At 42.8% G+C, this 21,771-nt stretch overlaps 2 protein-coding genes across 2 annotated transcripts; both read right to left on the reverse strand.

The window, feature by feature from the left end:
• Window positions 1-6,745: 6,745 nt before the first annotated feature.
• Window positions 6,746-13,786, reverse strand: smpdl3a (sphingomyelin phosphodiesterase acid like 3A). The gene is made up of 8 exons (XM_079180521.1): window positions 13,614-13,786; window positions 12,908-13,121; window positions 10,807-10,951; window positions 10,164-10,260; window positions 9,208-9,371; window positions 8,243-8,423; window positions 7,879-8,003; window positions 6,746-7,582 (listed from the first exon to the last, which is right to left on the reverse strand). Exons 1-8 carry the CDS (start codon window positions 13,717-13,719, stop codon window positions 7,274-7,276), a joined length of 1,341 nt encoding a protein of 446 aa, XP_079036647.1. The 5' UTR covers window positions 13,720-13,786; the 3' UTR covers window positions 6,746-7,273.
• A 1,568-nt stretch (window positions 13,787-15,354) lies between these two features.
• LOC306711185 (fatty acid-binding protein, brain) lies at window positions 15,355-17,395 on the reverse strand. Its single transcript, XM_079179997.1, has 4 exons — window positions 17,269-17,395; window positions 16,970-17,142; window positions 16,523-16,624; window positions 15,355-15,509 (listed from the first exon to the last, which is right to left on the reverse strand). The coding sequence occupies exons 1-4, from the start codon at window positions 17,339-17,341 to the stop codon at window positions 15,459-15,461; spliced, it is 399 nt and encodes a 132-aa protein (XP_079036123.1). The 5' UTR covers window positions 17,342-17,395; the 3' UTR covers window positions 15,355-15,458.
• Window positions 17,396-21,771: the final 4,376 nt, after the last annotated feature.

Genomic DNA, 21,771 nt, shown 5'->3' on the forward strand with positions numbered 1-21,771 from the left:
ATACGGCCGGGGGGTTTGGGGGTTCATTGCTTTCTCTTATCACTTCCTAATGTTCCTTGCTTTGATTAATTGATGTCCGTCGTGAATCTAAACCAAGCAAATGAAACATTAATACTAAAGGTTATCGATTGTTTAACGGGATTCATACGGAAACTTTCTTTGTTCTCATCTTTTCCAGGTAAAGTCTCTCTGAGATAAACACATTTTTATCTAATGATAGACTTGTCCAGGAAGCCCACGCCAAGATACACGTGTACTTTAACGCTCAAAAGACTGTGTTAAAGCTGCATTCTCTCTAGTGTCCACCAGAGGGCGACTCCTCTGGTCCTATAGAAGTCTATGAGAAAATGACTCTACTTCTCTCTTGATTTATTACCTCAGTAAACATTGTAAACATGAGTTTATGGTCTCAATCTCTAGTTTCAAGTCTTCTTCAACACAGCATGATGTTCATTTAGTAAATTATGGTCCATTTAGAGTCAAACAGACCATAAAGCAGGGGATGCTTTAGGCGGGGCTACTGTGATTGACACTGGTTGCAAGATAACAGAATGGCAGCAGCCAAAATCCTAGATGGTGACGGCCAAAATGCCAAACAGTACACTACGCCGTCATTCAATGAATGCACAAAAGAAACACAAAGATGTCTGCGACAGAAACAAAGAGAGCCTTTTGGGTATTTATGTTTGAGCAGCCAGAGAAACACACTGTCGCCTCATCGGAGAGGTTACGTTAGCCTACCGGCTGTTGCAACTATTTATCTCCAAAGCACACAAACTACCACAACTAACGTAAGGTGTAACGGTAACGATGTAATTCGTTGTCTATTACGTTTATCTGTCTATGTCGTCAATTGCTAGCGACATCAATCTAAGGTAACGATCACTTATTTTCAGGTGAAGAAATCCTTCTTAATAATATCACATCCCATTCCTGCCAACAGATCCCCCCTAAATGCTACACACTGTTCCTTTAAGTAGAGCTTGCTTCAAACTACGATCTCAAAGATTGCACCCACAGCATGGGATCTGAAATCCCTGATGGTGTTCCATGTTCCCATCTGTCTGATCAACGGTACTTCTCCGTCTGTCTACTCTTCATCAGATGACTTCATTTCGCCTCACGGCAACGTCATTTTGTTGGCACCCTGTCACACGCAAAAGACAAATCCCATCACGCTCTAGTAGAGTTGAGACATTCTTCATTTTTCAATGGCGGCCATCTTTTGTGCCCATTCATAAATGTCAGCACCTCCACAATAATCAGAGCTTTGTGTTCTCGGGACAAAAGCTTTTACTACAGTGGGAAATGAACCAACTCCGCGTTTCTGGGTGAACTTTTTTTAATTGGAAGCAGAGACTCGACCGTGCAGCCGGGACGTCAATAGCTGGCGTCCGTCCAACTCGTTCACACTGACAGTAGACACACAAACAAACACACACACATGCACCCACACACACACACACACACGCGCACGACTAGTTTTTTAAAAACTCTCGAAGAAAGCAGCTCTCCAGAAAAGGTTGTTAACTTTGAACATCACGTCAGTGAGGTAGTTCATCACAGAAAGCTATTCATGCTTTTATTTTGTTAAAATAAAAGTTATCATACTATTATATTACACTTATTGATATAATAACAACAAAAACAACTCCTTATGGTCATTCTAATACTTCTTATAGTTGTTTTGCATCTTTTTGTCGTTGTTTTGTGTTTCTTTGTGGTCACTTTGAGTCTCTATTTAGTTACTTTGTGCGTCTTTCAGGTTATTTTGCTGCTTTTCGTTGTCGTTGTGAGTCTGTGTGCAGCACTTTTGTGTCTCTTTGCAGTCATTTTGAGTCGCTGAGGTCCAGTAGGCCCGTTCAGTAATCTATCAACGCCCATGGAAGGGTTCATTCTTTTAGAAGCCGGGACATCCAAAGACTATTCGACGCCCGACACAAAGTCAAAGTCTTTTCCATTTATATTCCTGCTTGAATCAGTTCATACTGCTTTGTGTACGTACTGTTAAACTGATGCGAGTGAGAGAAATCCTGAAAATCTTCAGGAACCGACAAATATTTACCTTTAAAATAATGTTTTCTTCTTGAAAGTCTTTTTTCATTTGAGTGGTGATTCTTTATTTATTTATTTTATCTGGTTTTATATTATTTTGGAAAGGCTAAGTTAGAAAAGACACACATTTAATTTGGAGTTGGGATTTTTAAGTTCAAAAGTGAACTTCTCTCTTCACAGAATCACTTTTTTCTTCTTTGTCCTGCTTCTCCTGCCCCCCCCCCCCCCCCGTTCTTCAGGGGGGCGGATGCTCGTCCAGTGAAGTAACGGGCTCTGTGGACTCTGATTGGCCGTTGGGGAACTGCCTATGGTGGGCCCATACAAAGGAGAGATCTGGGCTACAAGAAGCTTAGAGCGAACTTCAATCTGAGGCCGGACCCCCACTAGTGTACACACACACACACACACACACACACACACACACACACACACACACACACACACACACACACACACACACACACACACACGCACACACACACACACACATTGCTCGTTGCTGTCTCCCCTCGCTGATGAAGGAGCCCATTCATGGCCGCTGACAAATTACTACTGAAGCATGAGACTAAAGACCCCCCCCCCCCCCCCCCCTCTGTCTCCCTCTCCATTATAGACTGTGTGAGACTTGGGTGTGAGAGAATATCACACGGGACACCAGAGTTATGAAAGGAGCATTATGCATCAACGGGACCAACGTCTGTTTTTTTACTATAAAACGTATTTATGATGCAGCAGAAAAAGGAAAATGTGTCGCTTGCAAGTTGCGAGGAATGACATGTTGTTACTTTACATTCTGTTGAAACAAAATAACACTTCACACAACATAGTTAGCCAGGTTTGCCTGCAAGGGTCTGACCCGTCACCTGGAACCTTCCCTTGGACGTCCTCACAGGTTAGTCACCGTGCACACGAGGCCTCTGAGCATCTTTTCACCTCACATGCAGAGTCAGCAGTGGCCTGTGACCACAGGTGACCTCCTCCTTCTGGACTTTGGCTAAATCCTTTTGTGTAAAACAGGCCTCGTCCGGTCGGGATTGGACTAAAAGTGATTAGCGCCGTTTGTTGCCGAGTCGCACGTCATTCCTTATATTAGTAATAAACAGGGGAAGTGTCAGATGCCCTCAGAACAACTTGATCGATGCTAAAAAATAGACGAAACGTGCAGAGACAAAGTGATGGTTCATTCATTTTAACTTTAACGGCACATTCAGTGATTTCAAACTCACAGAAAAGGCGCACAAGGACACTCAGAGTTTACATTTTAAATCATATTTTTTTACGGTCTGACAGCGACGCTTTCCTGCTCTCGAGGACGAATAGTTAAAGTTTTAAAAATTAGAGAAGAAAAGCACAGAATAAAAGAAGAATGGAGACTTCTGATGACGGATCTGCATGCTGCAAATATACTGATTTTAATATTAGTATTCAGTGGGTTTTATTTTCCATCTCATGTTGGCATTCTGTCCACGTGTTACGTTCATTCGGGCTGTTTGAAATTGCACGCAAAGTCTGGCGTTACATTGAGTGTGTGGTGCGTTAGTATGTGGAGATGAGACGCGATGCACTGCACATACCGTCCCACAATGCATTGCATATGTCTGACCTTGAGAGCGGCCGTCAGTCTTGTGAGCCAGGATAAAAGCTCTTAATGTGGGTCATTTTATTACGTTTTAACATGTTTTCAGGTGAGAAAGTTACCGATCAGATTCCCAACATGTGGTCAGTTCAGCCGAATAACGCAGCTGCTGTGTTTTCGGAGATGTTGAGAGCCTTAAACAAACCTCAGTGTGAATAACCTGCAGATAAATTCACACTTCATCATGTATTTGTCAGTACATTAGTATGCCGATGTCTATTTTCCTTTAATGTAAACCACTTTCTGCTGCATTTCTCGTATGAAAGGAGCTTTAGAAATGCAGTTTATTACTTTTATTATCACTGTGATTAAAACAAATGGAGACACAGTTAATAGCGCAAGGGTGCAGAGGTGGTATTAGGATTAAACCACAGACATTTAAGACAATTAAATCCAACAGTCATTAAAACCGGATTTCTTTTCACCAGATTTAGCGAGTTTTACCACAAATTAATGCTCACTGGGTCTAAAGTAGAAGAGGAAATATAAGTAATGATGCTGATCTGATTAAATCAGTTCCTCAGAGGTCCCGAGTAGCTAAGTGGATCTCTTGGGCTGTAAAAAGGATTCAAGAGAATCAACTTTAAAAGCAACGTTTAGGATCAAGACATTCTTATTTCCTTTATAAACTCAAGAGGAGACAGAGAGACATTTACAGAATGTGATATTCACATTACATCTCTCCCTCCCGTCCTCTCCAGTGTGGAGTCATTGGGGGTCATCGGCCGTCTAGTACAACTCTGAGAAGTGCAGGAATGAAGCAAATTAGATATGAGACCACTAGATATTCCAGAGAGGGACAGTGTTTAAAGGGATTAGGGGAGCTGGAAGTCTGAGGGGTAACGGTGCGCACACACACACACACACACACACACAGATTCCAGCTCCCCAGGAGCGGCCAGTTGGACGGCTATACTGTCCTGACAGTAATCCTCAGATTAACTGGTTGTGGGGCACCAACCAGTCAGCCACCAGTCAGCCAGACAGCCGGTCGGCCGACGGGAACAAAAGCAGAAATGTATGCAAACCTGAAGACGCGGGTCAGCCAGACAAACAGACGGACATTTAGGAAGACGAAAAGTCTCCCCGTTTATCAAAATGTTTGTCTTCGTCTCCTGTTTTCTTTTGCGATATAAGACATGTGGCAATTTGGACCTACTTCTTTGTAAAAGTTCAAAAAGAGGTTAAACGAGTATAAAGAGTATTTAAGTGGAGCTCCAGTGTAACCTTGTGAGAGATAAACCTGCAGCAGGTTTCAGGAAAGTGAGAAATGATTCAATATCCTGAAGCAGAACATTTGGTCTCAACTGATTTTCTCTGACGTATAAGTACATTAGAATCAGTAAAAGTATTCTGAATATCAGCATCATCACGATACTTAAAACAAACCGCGATACGAACCGTATTAAAAAGCTACTTTTATACACTTTAAACCCAAAAACTGACTCACCAAGAGTTGAGCCGTCCAGATAACGGAGGAGATTGAAACCTCGTGACTCCACTCACAGCTGAAGTCCATTCAGCTAATTATTCAACACCAGACTCATGAAACACCAGACTCATCACACATTTATGTGATCCATCGAGATCACGCTGCAGATCTGCTTTCACTTTCACATGAAGGCGGATTCTTCTGTTCATCAGTGTCAAAAAAAGATATACAGTCTACTTCTTTTCAAAAGAAGTGATCGAAGGAAGTAAATCAAAGCAACGATACCACGGTGTAGAAATACTCGGTTCCTAGTAAAAGTCCTGCATTCAAAGTTTTACTGCTTGTGAATTTCCCCCGAGGATCAATAAAGTTTTATCTTATCTTAAACTATAGTTTTATAACTGATTTGCTGATTATATTTTGTATTATCAATATGAATCTGCAAAGTAACAACAGATTACCAAATAATTGTAGTAAAAGTAAAAAGCACAATATTTGCCTCAGAAAATGGAAATACTTGAGCGAAGTACAAGTACCTCAGAATGAACTTAAGTGCAGTTCTTGAGTAAATATACTTGGTAGCTTTCTGCTGCTTTGTGTTTATGTCGCCAGTAAAATCATAATTATATGTTTGTATATATTTAAAATGAAGAACGATGGAAACCTGCACGCTCTCTCCCACTACAGCGACATTCAACGCGCCTCCATCTTGAACGTAGTTTGGTTGAAACGCAGCAGCAGCAGCAGCTAACTAACGGTGACCTCACAGGACTGGGAGCTTTAGCGCCGTTACCGTGGCGACGCAGTCCTCTCCATCGTCACGCTCGGCACCGACTCCCGTCTCCACGGTTACGTTCCGTCAGGCGCTGATTTCTGAGGGAGTCGGGAACAATAAAAGGCGTTCGGGGGCCTCATGAGGGGGAAAAAGGCTCAACTCACGGATTCTCTGTTTCCAAACTTCTCAACATCTGAAGTTTGGAAACATACAAACAGTTTGTGGGTGAAAGTCTCATTACAACTTCTGGGAATCCGGATTAAAAGTTTTCATGTCATGCAAAGGCCAATGTAGCTTAGCATATAGCTTTTATTTTAGCCCCGGCACATGTTGCATTCAAGTTCAGGTTGTAACTCTTCCCTCCGAGTTCGGTTAACTTAAAGGGTCTGAGGAGGTAAAAATGATCGAGTGATTCACAACAAATGCAGTGAAGAGGAGTCTAAAAAAGAACTTTTCTGCGTCCTACGTGGCTCCCTACCTCCTTTGCTAGAAGTTTATTCTGGTGCAACTCCATCTTTTTGCTCTTTTCTATTGCAGCAAAACTTTCTGGTCGGTGCAGTTTGACACAAAGAAGTCTGCCAGCGGAGCTTTAGAGAGAGGGGCGATCAACATTTTAGGGAGGGAGGCGAAGGGACAAAAGAGCCGGGGTGGGCGTGAGGGGGGGTGGGGGGGGGGGGGGGGGGGGCACGAATGCTGAGAAACGAGAGGAGAATGAAAAGAGACCGGGGGGGGGGGGGGGGGGGGAGGAAGAGAAGTGAGAGGGTCAGATGAGGTTAGTCGCTGTTCCTGCAGAGACAAACTGGCGGCCTGCACAAGTAGTTACTGTGGCCTCTGAAACCAGACCAGCGGGTTTAAACTTCTTTATTTAGTAGAAAAATATACCGCAACATTAAAATCAAACACACTTTTCTATGTCTCATGCTGTGGTCACACGACGAGCGACAAAAGCAGCACAGCGGTCGGCTACGTAAGTCGACGAGTCGCTCGTTGAAGTATTTATGTCGTTAATCAGCACCGAGCGGCTATCTGGACATTTTAGATGGAACAGAACGGTTTGAAATAAAAACATATGATTGGATCGAGGCTTCAGCGCGTCATTGGGCGTCGGCTTGCAGCCGTTTGGCTCGTGGTGTGAACACAGCTACATGCTACATGCTACATGCTATACCCGACGGTGTTTGGTGAATAACACGGATGAGACGTGTCCAGCTAGAAGTGATCCCTGATAAAGTCGACAACACTCTCAAAACTGTACTTTTCTCTATCTTCAATTACTTATTTATTGCTATTTGTAGTCTGGATGGCATCTGTTTTCCTGCCATTTCCCTTTTTCATTCATTATCTCAGAGTATTTTCTTTAAATGAAACGACTGATTTACAACCGTTGTCCCTTTGCGACGCATTTGGAGTAGGACAGCTGGTCCAGGTAGAGCACGGCGCACACCTGGCTGAGCTTACAGTCGCCCTCGCACACGATGCTGCTGTCGTAACCGACCATGTAGTGGCTGAAGTACACGTCGAAGGCTTTGGTCTGCGGCAGCCTGAAGCTCAGGCCCAGCTGCAGGAGGCTTTGTGGCCGCAGGTCAGCCAGTCCAAACGCCTCAGTCATGATGTATTCAAGCCTCCAGTCAGATCTTTGTTTCTCGTTGGCTTCCGTCAGATTCAAATAGTACTGCCAGATATCCTTCAGAAGGAGAGAAGAACAACAACAAAAGGGGAGAGAGGGAGAAAAAGGGGCTTTGAGTCTGTTTTGAAAGCCAGAAACAGTTTTTGTGTGTGTGATCGACAGCGCGATTAATCATCAGGACGGACTGTTTTCCTTCTGTCGTTAAATGAAACGCAGTCGGTGCAGGACACTTCTAGTTTGACCGGAATTCTGTCAATATGTTCGCAAACTCCAACGTCTTTTCAAACTTTTTAGGTTTCATTGTGTTATTTTGGTCTTTTCAGTACACCTTGCACAGACAGAGGGCTCTTTACCAGGAGAGCGAAGTCCTCGGTGTCGTACACGTACGCACGGAAAGCCGGGTTGTTGGAGTACGGCTCCAGAACGTGTTTGATCGGCGTGACGGCCGGTGACACGAAAACAGAATTCACCGGTTTACCTGCAGAACAAAGAAACACAAATAAAGCAGTGAATGTGTCTGCTTTCCCTTTCTAAACAAGTGTATCTCAAAACAGTCTGAGTTTTTATTTGTTCCTCGTGGACCAGATTCTTCTACAAAAACAACTTGTTTGAGAAGTTCCAGTCTGGTTTTTGATAAATATATAGAAAATGCATAAATGATCTCAGCATCAACTCTTTTATTTCTGGAACTAAATGCATCGGATCGATATGTTTTACCCTGTTGGTCCAACAGCACCATGATGCTGTCGCGGTGGGTGTGGCCGTAGAATTGTCCCGCAATGACATCGCTGTGCTCCCTGAAGATGGCGACCAGCCGCTCGTTGTGGCTCTTCCTCACAGCGGGGGTGTTCCTGACGAAGGGCAGGTAGCCCACCGGTACGTGAGCTATGATGTACACCTGGAGCGAAGGAAGGGAGACGCGTCTAAATCTCAGCTCTTCAAGTGCAAAAACGGAAGTAAAGGTGTCTCAGGATCACTGGCAAAAAAAAAACACATTGTACACACAACCTTTTGATTCATGTGCAAACAAAATAAGCGTTAGATATTCTCCCAGAGATGTACGCTCGTCTGGCCCACACGCCCAAAAAAAACCTTCTAGCTTCCAGGTTTACTTCCGGGGAACGGGGCCCGAAAATAAACACTACAAATAAAAAACAGCTCGTAAACACTACAGCAGAGGAATTCAGTCAAAATGCAAAGAGGTCTAGTTATAAAATATGTGCTCAAGCAACAGGTCATGAACACCTGAATGTCTATAATGTCTAACCTGCATTATGATTCAATGCATATTGATGGAAGTAGCAGCTTAGAGCGTTTATTTTTCTTGTGCCTTCACTCCGGATTTGAGCGGCTTTCAAAGGCTTTATGTCGCTGCTCTGTCTCGTCGTTGGAGCTTCACATTACGCCGCCATCTTGGAACATTTGAGACATGCTGGCTTTGAACTGCCCTGGGAAAGAATGAACATATACTAGTTTGTCCATCCACGACTCAAATATTCAAAGTGACCTCTGCTTTACATCGCGATGACGTCATTTTTAAAATAACTTTAAATATAAAGAGTCACAGTTGACCCTGTTTGCAGTTCGAGGTGTCCTGGTCTACGGGGGAAACGTTTGTTGGGCCTCAAGTGGGCAGAATTGTAGCGTCGTCGTGGGATCCAGTTCTTATTAAACATCCTTGCCTTCTCCAGACTCTGAGCGGCTTTCTCCAGAGTTTTCTCCAGCCACTCGAACTGTCCCGCAGGGTCCGTCATGTTCTTGGTGACTTTGTTGGGGCCGTAGTAGAGGATGGTGTTGAGACTGAGCACTCGCAAACCAGGCTTTACCAGCTGGGAGTAGAAACCACCTGCAGCCACAGAACAAAGCACAAAATAAAACAGGACGGAAGATGAAAGACGCTGTGACTTCCTTTTCACTGGGACAAAAATACCAAATATCATCTGGTTCCAGCTGCTCAGATGTGAGGATTTGTTGTTGACGTTTAAATGTCTCTTGGTTTTAGACTGTTGGTTTGACAAAACAAGCGACGTGAAGACGTCACCGTCTGAGAAATCGTTACGATTTCCTGACATTTTATAAACTAATTCATCAGATTCAGATTCATCAACATTGAAAACAATCGTTAGTTGCAGCTCTGTTAGGTGCATGAACACAACACCAATACGGACATGCAAACATGTGCATCAACTTATTGCATCATGTATGTATTGTTGTATTTCATATGAACCTCTCGTATGAACAATCATTCGTAATCGTCAGCCACATATTGACTGTGGTTCTCTCCCTTCCTCATTTTTTGAATGCAGGAACTTCACAGTTTGCAGAAGTTTGTGTCGATATTTGTCCCGTCTTTAACAATATTACAAATACTGATTAGAGTACAGTAGAGTATAGCAAATAGAAAATGTACGTTTTAGGTCTGAAAACACACTGTTTCCATATGCAAAAGGTAAAAATAATAATCTAAATACCAACGTCTGAGTGGATCGTATTAAAGTGTTACTTTTTGAATATTAAAAACATGTAAAGAACTTGTATTATAGCTAAACCCAACAGCCACACTGTAGATCCAGGAGGCCTAGATAAGCAGTCATGTGACAGAAACCCCTTCACAGCGGCCGATGCACCAACACGTTACCTTGTGAGAGTGTGAGCAGCGCTTCGGTCTGCAGCCAGGGTTTCCACAGCTGGGCAGCAGCTTTGTAGATGGCATTAGTGGAGGTCGACATCTGGTCCTGAAAACAGCAGGAAATACAAACTTGTTATGCAGCAGCGTGTCAAGACAAACATCTCACATACAAGGCAGTTATCATAAGACACACTCCTCGAATTAAATGCAACATTTAAACTATCTAATCTAATTGCCGTCGCCAATGAACAGAAGTGACCATATTTGGACTGAGGAGGACTGACGCCGTGTTAGAGACGCCGTTCAGGGCTCCGCTAACAAACTGTCAATCACAGTAAGCCCCGCCCCTAAAGCATACCCTGCTTTATGGTCTGTTTGACTCTAAATGGACCATCATTTACTAAATGAACATCATGCTGTATTGAAGAAGACTTGAAACTAGAGATTGAGACCATAAACTCGTGTTTACAATGTTTACTGAGGTAATAAATCAAGAGAGAAGTAGAGTCATTTTCTCATAGACTTCTATACAACCAGAGGAGTCGCCCCCTGGTGAACATTAGAGAGAATGCAGGTTTAGAGGTTGCCGCCTGGCTGCATCCTCCAATCTTTTCTCAGTGTTTGCCATCCGATGAGCTGAAAATAAAGCTACCTGTGGCCAGTAGTCATGGTTTCCCAGGGCAGGATAGACTGTCAGGTCGGGGAAGTGTTGCCTGATGGTCTGGGTCATATTACTGATGACCTGGATCACTGTGTCCGTAGAGAGCTCGTCTACAGGGACATGAGGCGGACTGTCACTGGTGGAGAGGGAGAAGAAGAACATCCACCGTCATTCACCGAGAAATGAGCCACAGAACAGGAACAGGTTTTGTTGCTCTCTTGGTTTTCCTGAGCTTTTGGCAAAGAGAATGACTTTAAATGTGAAGAAGCTGCATTATTTGATGAGTTAGCACTCAGCACTACCGGGAGAAATCAAGGAAAACCCTCATTTCTCAACACTACTGAGCTTCCTGCCCGTCAAATGAGTTCTTTCCAAACATGGTCGGGCTCAGCAGAGCGGCACAATGTTGCAGAAATAACATGAATTCCGCCGCGCGGCGAATTTCGCGAAAAGGCGAAGTCGTGCTACAAAGCCCAATAACAACAGAATAAAGCAAAGAAATCTGCCTACATAGTAACTTAAAACATGGAATAAAAGACTCCCCGGGGAAAGAGGATTAATCGGCAGGCGTTCTCTAAAGCATGTTCAATAAGCCCATGAATTCCTGGCTGAGCTGATCAGCTGCTGATTCAACAGAAAGCTGTACGGAGGAACTGCTGCTGCGACCGACGCGTCCAGGTTTACTACGTCATCGTCACAGCGTAGTGAACATTAGTCTCCAAGAGAACGGCTCTTTGAGCTACTTTTGAAGGCCTTTAAACACACCGTGCACCATCGGTCTGTGTGCCGTCTCCATCTTTAATGATGGAAACCAGCTGAGTGCTGAAACATGCAAAGAGTAAAACAAGATTATTTTCTGTTTGGTGGATCAGAGGTTCATTAGTTTTGCAGGTATTTGGGATTAAACCAAGATATTGGATACATTATGAGACGCGATACGAAAAGTCAGAGGTTCGTCACAGCTGGTTATAATAAAAATAACTTCTTTGTCTAATTTGCTCAAACTGTCCCTGTATCCTGACAGTGTGTGTTACGACCACTGCCTCTGTTTTCAGGTACATTCACGTAAATTAACTTGTTTCTTTGAATTAAAAACAGCACTCTATTAGCTCTGTTGCCCCTTTTCTTAACTCCATTCTCTCACTTTTAACTAAAAAGCTCCTTTCTTTTTCTTCAAAATATAACTTCCTCTTCACAGTGGGAGAAGCGGGTTGGCTTTCGACCACAAGGTTGACGGTTCGATCCCCGGTTCCTACTGTCCAAATGTCAAAGCGTCCACGAGCGAGACGCTGAACCCCCGAGTTCTTCCCCTGCTGCTAATGCAGAGGTCAAATTTCTTGTATGTATATGATGATTATAATAAAGTGTTAGACAGATAATCTGAGCACCCTTTAGTGCTCTTTGTGCATTTGCAAGATTCCAAGAAGCTGTAAAAATATGGAACTTTGTGACCCTACCGCCATGTTGAAAACAAAGTTTCGGAAAACCTTTGAGGTGAGAAATGCAGTGCAATGCAGAGACAGACTCTTGATTCACATTTGATCCCCGCTGCCTAGTTTGACGGTGTGATCGGAGTTCACCAGCTTCACCGGCAGTGATTGACAGCTGCGTTAGAGGCTCCTCGGCTCTGATTGGCCGCTTTCCTTCGGGCACGGTGCAATCTTGCAAATATCCTAAGGAGGCAGAGGAACCCGTTTTATTCACGGATTATCTGTCATGATACAGCGAGCAAATATGACAAAAAGTTATACAACCGTAGCTTTAAAAGGTTCTTACAATGCGTCTCACGGGGAACATGAATGTGTGAACATAATAAAAATGGCTACAAAAAGCACTCCTGAGAGGAAGTGAGAGCAATCCAGAGCGACTTCCCTTCACTAAAGCTTCCTCAATCTTCAGGTCTAAAACCTCAAAGTGGTTTCCCATGAAAGTACAGAACACACACACACACACACACTCACACACACTTAGTAGAACAGGATATGAAACTACTGTAGAGCCACAGATAGTTTCGATGAGCTGGTTAGTCACATTGCTGATCATTTTCAGGCAAGAAGAAGAAGAAGACCAGAGCAGTAGAACCGCCACCGACCCGGTCCATATGATGAAGTCCTGCGGCCGTGTGAGCGGCGCCATGTGAGCGAAGGCGGACTGGATGAGGGCGTAGGGAGAGTCACACAGGAAGTCCCCGTACGGGCCGGCGTGGGTGGCGGGCGCTCCTTTGGAGGAGTAGCACACCTTGGTGGGGTCCGGGCTCAGGTGGTAGGAGGGGTCCAGGTGGAGGTCAGTGATGTGCCAGAACCTGCCTGGATGGATGACGGAGGACAAGAAGAAGGGATGAAAGAGATGAAGACGTAACACATAGTTTCTAGAAACGACAACAAACTGTGGTGAATAATACGAGGTTATTCTTCAACAATGTTACAATGTATCTCTCTGATTGCATTTAGTTTCTTTTTGCATGCTTGTTAGGCACTGGGATAATAGGCGTTTTAAATTATTTTGTATCTTAAAGCACAAGTCTTATTTCATGCCAGGGTTACAAAACAGACTCCAAACCTGTTTTCAATAATAAAACCCATCAGTGGCCATTTAATGTATATTTGAAGAGCTTCCGACTAAACTCCGTTTATACATCTGCAAAGAAGAATGTAACGTTCACAGCCACGTTAACCGTTCCAACACCAATCCACGATGTCTCAGGGTGAATTCGGCGAGCAGGGACATCTACCGAGCAGCCCGACATGTAGGAAAGACATCGACTTTTGTAGCTGAATTACCAGACTCGCGACACTCACCTGTGCCCGGCAGGTAGCTGCTCCCTGCGGGTGCCGCTGCAAGAGGAGCCGCTCCGCACAGCAGCAGCAGCAGCAGCACCAAACACAACGGCTGGACCGTGTTCATTGTGTTACAAAACGGTAATAACGTGTATTACGTGCATCACATGTAAACGAAAGTATACTCGACCACTCTCCTCTGTAAGAAACAGGAAGTAGCCTCCAGTGGTCATGTGATTTCTGGAGCTCAGGAGGAGGGACTTAACTGTTACTCAAATACTGTAATTATGCATAATATTAAGGTACTTTTTGACACTTATAGATTACATATTCAGACTTTACATACAAAACATGTGATAATAGCCTTTATAACTACACAACACAACACAAAAGTGTTAGAATTAGCTCCACTTTGACCAACTACACCTGTAAAATGGTGCTTTATATATTATCTAGAGCAGTCACTGGTGCATTCAATATCTGCAGATAACAGTTATGTACTTTTACTTAATTAATACTTAATTAACATTTACATTTACTTGTAATGGTATTCCTACAGTCTGATATACTTTTACTGAAGTAAACCTGAAAACTACCACATTTTAGATTTAAATACTCTTTGTGAGCCAACGCCCACAGAACCTTTTTGGCTTTTGACCCCTTGATGTGAGGTCATGTCTACATGTCTCATCACAGATTAATGCAGCGTGTTCCTTATTGGATTTTAAGGATTTAAAGAGGAACCAAAGAGGTCAAACTACAACTAAGTATTTCACAACAGAAAAACAGCAAGAACAGTTTACTCAGCAGACTGCAGATCTGCTATTCACTCTTTTAAATAAAAGTAGTGAGTGAGGAGTCAGCAGGCAGTCGACGGCGGCATAAAACAGACAATAAAAGGTTGTTTTGAGAACGTGTGAGTCACTTTAACCACGAGAGGTCTTTGAGCGTGCAGCCATAACTGGCCCACCCAAAATATAATGCGAGATTAGCCGCGGACAGACAAAGAGGTGCACACACACACACACACACACACACACAATCAATCACCTGTTTCTCCTGGTAGAGATTCTTAAAAAACACACACACACACAAAACAATTTGTGCAACATAGATCTTCTTCTCTTTCCTCTCAATGTATTTATTGTGACGCCTCAAATGTATGTTGGGATTAAAGGGTCAGTTCGCGAGCCAAGCGGGTATAGTTTCCTCTTTACAAATCAGTTTTCACCCCGACACAGTGAAGGTGAACCGAGCTTTGACATCAGCCCCTTTTACAGACTGTGCTTTCGGCAGACTTCCTCGGGAGTATTTCGTTGTTAGAAAGCAGTTTCAATGAAAACACATTGACATTTCTCAGACTAGATACCTGGAGGTGAGCGATAAAGTATACGTTTGGGTGAACCGACCCTTCTAGAACATAACTCTGAAGCGAGAGGAAACATATTGATGCACTTTCTCCAACTTTGTCTCATTGTGCCACCAGGTTTACAGCCGCGGTGGGAAGCAGTGTATTTTTGTCATTATAATAAAGTGGCACATCTACAGATACCCTCTGGATCGGGTTAAATCAAATGAGGAGTATTTATTCTCTCGTCGACCATATTGAATGATGGAACCATCACGACATCAATAAACAAGAGAAGAGACAAACATTTACTCTCTGTGTTTTTTTTTAATTCATGTTTCACACAGGGTTGCAAAGACAGAAATGTTTTCATATAAAAAAAAAAAAAAATTACAAAACATGTGCAGCCTGCAGGCCGTGTACATGTAGAGGAGGATGAAGTGCAAAGAGAAGCATACAGTCAATAATAATTATAAAATCAACACTTCTTGGCCGGGGGTGGGATGCTGTCGGAGCACTCACGCCTTCTCATAGCTACGCACCGCATGGATGTCGTCAAAGGTCAAATTCTGCAGGGGAGAGAAGCCGGTTACCATGACGGAGAGGTGAAAGTTCACAAATCCACCGTTATACCGACAGAAAAGTGCAGCGACCGAGTGGAGGATGGAGAGAGGCAGCGTCTGGCAGCTGTAGTGGTTCACTTTGTTCAATACAAACAAGCTGATTTGACTATGAATGTGTACAAAAGCACATTCATTCATTCATCACATCACAACAAAACTAAGTTGTTTTGCTGCATTTTTGGAGCCTCAGAAAGAGTTTTTTTTGGGCTTTTTATTACTTATTTGTTTGCAGCATTTATAGGCGGATTATGAGACGGACTCGATCATTTTTTGTTGTTCTTGTTTTGCATCTTTGTGTAGCTGTTACACATCTCTTTTGTTTTGTGTCTCTTTGTGGTAATTTTGTCTTATTCTGTAGTCATGTTGTCTCTCTCCTCTGTTGCGTTGCGTCTATTTGTAATCATTTTATGTTTCTTTGTGGTTATTTTGAGTCTCTTCCTGTTTGGTATGTGTCTCTTATGGAGGTGAAAGCTAGAGAGGCCCCTGACCCTTTCGGGCCCCTGGGCCTTTCTTTTTAAAGTCCTTCATTTCTGCACAAACTGAGCATTGCCCTCTAGAATTGCTCACTGATATAAACTTCTGGATTCACCATAAGTTTGAAATATTATTTTCATTTAAACACACAGAAGAATAAGAGATGAACAGAAGGCAGAAGAGTTGTATTCTCAGTGCTTCCAGTGATATTAAAATGATCTCTGAGCTGTGGAAACGTCATAAATACTTTATGAAACAATGTATATTTTGCTGCTATATTCCAATAATGCACAACACATTTCCCAGATGCTGAGTACTCTGCTTACAGCTAGAAGAAACTGTCATTTATAGCCACTTGGATACACAATAACTTTCATAATTTTAGGTTTTATTTCTATTCTCTCAGTAATTAGACTCTATTTAAGTCGTGTGTGTGTTGATAAAGTGGGACAGGAATGTGTGTGATCGGTGTGTGTTCGTCTTACCATGACCAACTTGCCGTCCTTGATTTCCCGGACGAACTTGGTCTCTTTGCCGTCCCACTTCTGGACGTGGACCAGCTTGTCTCCGTCCATGGTCACCGTGGACTGGAAGACAAAAGAGGAGAATGCTTTCAGCAAGCGAAGCGGAAAAATCAGCGCATACAGATGTCGTCTCAGTGACCCACAAACAGAGGAACAAAGGAACCGCCCCGACTCCAAGTTTGATCAGAAGTACAATCTTTTTAACATCTTCTCGACCCATGAACGTGGTGAGAGAGAGATCTTAAATTAAATACGAGTTATTTATTGAGGAATATTTGAATTAAAACCCAGTTAAACTACTTCTACTATTGCAGAACACTTCTTAGAAACCATCCGAGCTCTGCTGGTTTCTAAAAGTTAGTGGATCTTAATATTTTCATGAAGAAGATTTTCTTTCTTTCAACTTACTTTGCAGTTCCTGTCATCAGCGGTGGCTTCGTCAAACTCCTCTCCCAGCTTGAAGGAGATCTCTGTGTTTTTGAAGGTGCTCTGGGTGCGAACCACCACCTTGTCCCCGTCCTGGCTGATGATTACAGTCGGCTTGGTCACATTACCAACCTGCCGGGTGGCAAAGCCCACACCTGACCAGGGCAGAGGGGTGAAACGTGTGGCTGTTAACATCCTCTGAATCTGTTGCCGGTGTGAGTGAAATGAAACAGAGCATAACTGAAAGGAAGAAAAATAAAGAATTAAAAACTGTTACTCACCGAGTGCTTTCATGTACTCATCAAAATTGTCACTGTCGACCAGTTTCCAAGTGGCACAGAAGGCGTCGACCATGGTGAAGGTTTTTTCGGGGAGGCAAAGTAATCTCCAAAACACACTGAGGCAAGCTGCGGCTTCTGCAAGAGTCCCCCCTTGTGCTATTATTCCACTACTTATTACTATGCATGAAGGTGGGTGGCGCCAAGCGTCCCATTGGCTCAGGAGATGTTCTCCCAGTTGTGATTGGGTATTTAAAGTGGGTCATGGTCCACCAGACCCTGAGAATAAAAGAAAGAGAAAAAAAACTCCTAAATTAGCCCATTTGTATGCAGAATGATGTAATTATTCTCATTCATGGGTGGGGTTGGAGAGATAAAGTGTGGTGCTTTGCCATATTTCAGCCTAACAAAAAATCCACATTGAACAGTAAAAACATAAATTAATTAGCATTTCACCAAAATGAAAGTTTTAATTTAACTCACAGAGAAACATTCAAGACTGAAGTTCCCTCAAAACTTATAGCTTGTTTTCTGAAACTTGCTTCAGAGAGTTGGTGGCAAACAACACATTTAGAGATCTTCAGGAGCTAATATATATATATCTATATATAGATATATATATAAATATATGTTGTAATTCATTTCCTCATCCTAATCCCCTCGTCTTTAGAGGCCTTCGTGTGTCTGGAATGTGCCATGTACTACTGTAGGGGAGCGCCGGTGAAGCAGAATCAGTTTGTTTGGCAGCTCTTTGTCCTAATCTGCGTTAACAACCCCCCCCCCCCCCCCCCCCCCCCCAAAAAAAAAAAAAAAAAAACACAGCAATTTCTTCATGCTCAACACACACACTAATTACTGTCTATAAACGTGTGTATGTGTGTTTGAGAAAGAGAGATACAGTGTGTGTGTGTGTGTGTGTGTGTGTGTGTGTGTGTGTGTGTGTGTGTGTGTGTAGGTTCTGCTTTCTCACACAACATTCCTCATTTGCATATTTAAACATGACATTTTCAGAAAGCTTGTAATACAAAATACAACTGTCTTAATGTAAGTAATCAACTGGGGAGGTTTCATCGTGATATCTAGTAGACATATATGTATTTTTGACCTTATTCCTCTGCAGTGTCTCCCATTCAAGTGAATCTTGTGAGCAAATGTCTGCTTTCTGTATCTGGCAGAGGAGGGAACTGCATTGTCTCAAATACTTCACTCTGTTGCTCACTTTCCTTTATGTGCTGCAGCTGCAGTGTCATTAGTAAATTTGCAGATATACAAATATCATATCACTCCATCCTTCTCTCCTTTGTTCTTCTGTCTCTTTACAGTATATCTATTTCTTTGGCATGAACAGTCCGTTTGTAGACTGTCTACTCACGTCATTGTTCCCTTTTTACTTTCATGAAATTAAGATTCCTGGAAAGTATTTCGTCCATGTAGATGTTACTGAGCACATTCAGCAGCTCACAGAATTACACACATGGATTTTAGAATAAAGACGCTCAACAATCACACGTGAGTGTGTGATTGTGTTGTGAAGGATCTCTGCTGCCACTCTCTGGTGAGAAATATAAATGATTTAGGTTGTTGTGTTTGAAATATGAGAACGATGAGCAAGAAAGCTTTTGTGAGTTTTGCGAGTGTCTGACTCAACTGTCTCTAACAGCCTAAATGTTAAATGTTAAATGTTAAGTAGCTGAATTGTTTTCAACTATAATACTTCCTGTCTTCACTTCCTCACGATGACGTCATCTCTCCTCTGCTGGCTGATGAATTGATGCGTGATATTAACTTTTATTCTCTGAGCTTCTTGTGGATGTCAAGAGAGTGAAACAGTTTGAAACTTTATAGTTTATTATATTAAAATCTACATTTTTATTTACAGGGAGGATAAAATAAACTAGAGGAAGTAGAGAGTGTGAAGACTGTTAGTTAAGATAAATGTTTGCAGCAAAGCAACATGTGGTGTCTGAGACCTGCTGGTTCCTCGTTGTTTCTTTGCAGCTTTTCTGAGAACTGAAGGAGAAGTGTTTTAGTGAGAATGTGCGTAACAACAGCAGCAGAGATCTGGAGGTTTGACCCTCTAGTGAGGACATGAGAAACATAAATGATGAACATGTTCACGAGTGTCTGACTCAACTGTCTCTAACAGTCGAAACGTTAACAAGTAGCTGAACTAGTTTGTTTTCAACCATAAAACTACAAAAGTCGATGTTTTATCCGAGTGTGTGTGACGTCACCACGTCAGGGTTTAACGACGTGTGAGAATAACATGGAGTCATCTAACAGCTACAGTAAAGAGGTCATGAGCATCCACAGTGAACGTCTGAACGCAGCCTGAGCTCAGATCAGTTTACATGCATTCAAATGTTATTTAGAGAAAAGTTAGAGCCGTGTGCAAACGGAGGCGTTCAACTGAACAGAGAGACTTTTTACTGTGAGAGCTGAGCAGAAGCATGTTAGTAGTGTGGTCTGTGACATCAGATCCATCAGTGGAGGAGTTTGTTGTGAAGGATCTCTGCTGCCACTCTCTGGTGAGAGATATAAATGATTTAGGTTGTTGTGTTTGAAATATGAGAACGATGAGCAAGAAAGCTGAGAACAGAGTTTTTATTTGATCTTTATTTGACAGTAAAAATGCAAAACACATGAAACTGAGCTCTGGTTGCTGTAGCTTCAAAAACAAGCAGTACATCTTAAAATCAGCTCTGAAATGTTAAGTTGAAAGGTAAATATTATTAAGGAAAATACATTTGATTAATCTTGTTATTTTTAACTGTATTGGAGTCTTTTGTCTGATGATTTGACGTTGATGTGGAAGCTGTTGATCAGTGGAGTCTGACTGAAACAGAAGGAACTCCAAAGTTTCCATAGTCCACCACACCTTCATGTTCTTCCTTATTCACCTGCGACACAAACAAACCCTCAGTACCTGAACGCACCATAAGTTACTGTTTGTGATATAGATTTTTAAGAAATCCACTTCAGTTCATTGCCAACTCAAAGTGCTGTGATTAGGTGGTCTCTGGTTCCCTGGAGAATAAACTACAGAGGAACATTTCAGCTCTAAACTGAAAAAGAAAAATAATCCCAAATAAAGTAATAAATGTACGTGTGCAAAAACGTGTTAATGGCAAATAATGAAAGTGTGATTGTGTGTTCACTCTGCGAAGTTGTATCAAGCTCATCATATCACAAAAAAAGGACATAAATCACATCACATTGTGTTTCTTTCACTGCAGCTGGATTCTCGGGATATCGCAGGATTACATATCACACGAAAATCCATCATTTCAGGCCTCAAGTAATGCATTTGTGTCCTACAAGGCAGAGCGAGGACCAATCGGCATCCTAGGAGGAGCTACTGGCAGCTAGGGGCGGGGCTCTGGTGAGTGTGACGCCAAACAGAGAGGCGATTGTTTATTCTAAACAACAATGGCGGCTCCTGAAGAGGATAGCGTAGCAGCTGCAATAGCATCGGTTACATCAGAACATTTATCAGAATCAGAACCGTTTATTGCCATGGTATGTTGAACGTACAAGGAATTTGACATGACGGGAAGGTGCTTAACATTTAACAATCAACAACAATCAGTGCAAGTAGAAACATTAAAATTTACAGGGGGATATAAAATAAAGTGAAATATAAAATAAAGTGCACAAACGAACAGATAACAGGACTATAAACAAGTAAGATGTGTAGTGTAAAAGTGTCGAGTGAAATACGGATCGAAGGGATGCAAGGGAGTGACCGGTAGGAATTTATCCTGGGGATGACAGTCAGTGGGAGTCCCGGGCTCTGTTAATGAGCCCGACTGCGGAAGGGAAGAAGCTGTTCATGTGTCAGGAGGTCTTGGTCCTGATGGACCTCAGCCTCCTGCCAGATGGAAGAGGCACGAACAGTTTGTGTCCAGGGTGAGAGGGGTCGGCTACAATCTTTCTTGCTCGCTTCAGGGTCCTTGAAGCAAACAAGTCCTGGAGGGACGACAGATTGCAGCCAATCACCCTCTCAGCAGAGCGAATGATGCGCTGCAGCCTGCCCTTGTCCTTGGCAGTGGCTGCAGCGTACCAGACCGTGATGGAGGAGCAGAGGATGGACTCGATGATGGCAGATAAGAATATTAAAGTTTTTTTTCTCTCAAATGTATGACTTTAATCGTCTGAGAAAATCAGATTCATTTCTTGGGATATTACATCCCTACCCTGGCTCCATAATGGCCCCGATACGTCTAGATTATTCATACTAGTGACGGTCGGTCCTCCGCTTTGTTCCAAACTGAAATATGTCAACAACCATTGGATGGATTTTCATGAACTCTTGTACAGTCAATCATGATCCCCTGAGGATGAAGCATGCAGACGCTGGTGACCCGCTGGTTCTGCCAGCAGCTTGACATTTCTGGCTTTTAGTGAAATGTCTCCACTACTCTCACTACCTCTCAGGATGAACTCTGGTGATACTTTGACTTTTCATCTGAAAAATGAAGGCGATCACTCATCACTCTTAATCCT

This window comes from Pholis gunnellus (genome assembly GCF_910591455.1).
Source record: "Pholis gunnellus genome assembly, chromosome: 19".
Taxonomy (NCBI): Eukaryota; Metazoa; Chordata; class Actinopteri; order Perciformes; family Pholidae; genus Pholis; species Pholis gunnellus.

Bases quoted from the DNA above. Each gene is read 5' to 3' on its own strand.
- smpdl3a (XM_079180521.1), bottom strand. From the start codon at position 13,719: ATGAACACGGTCCAGCCGTTGTGTTTGGTGCTGCTGCTGCTGCTGCTG. The intron at 10,261-10,806 runs GTAGCTTTATTT...TGCTGTTTTCAG, and splicing joins ACCATGACTACTGGCCACAG to GACCAGATGTCGACCTCCAC. The intron at 8,424-9,207 runs GCAAGGATGTTT...CCTTCGCTCCAG, and splicing joins CCGCTCAGAGTCTGGAGAAG to GTGTACATCATAGCTCACGT.
- LOC306711185 (XM_079179997.1), bottom strand. From the start codon at position 17,341: ATGGTCGACGCCTTCTGTGCCACTTGGAAACTGGTCGACAGTGACAAT. The intron at 16,625-16,969 runs GTAAGTTGAAAG...TTTGTCTTCCAG, and splicing joins CTGATGACAGGAACTGCAAA to TCCACGGTGACCATGGACGG. The intron at 15,510-16,522 runs GTAAGACGAACA...TCTCCCCTGCAG, and splicing joins AGGACGGCAAGTTGGTCATG to AATTTGACCTTTGACGACAT.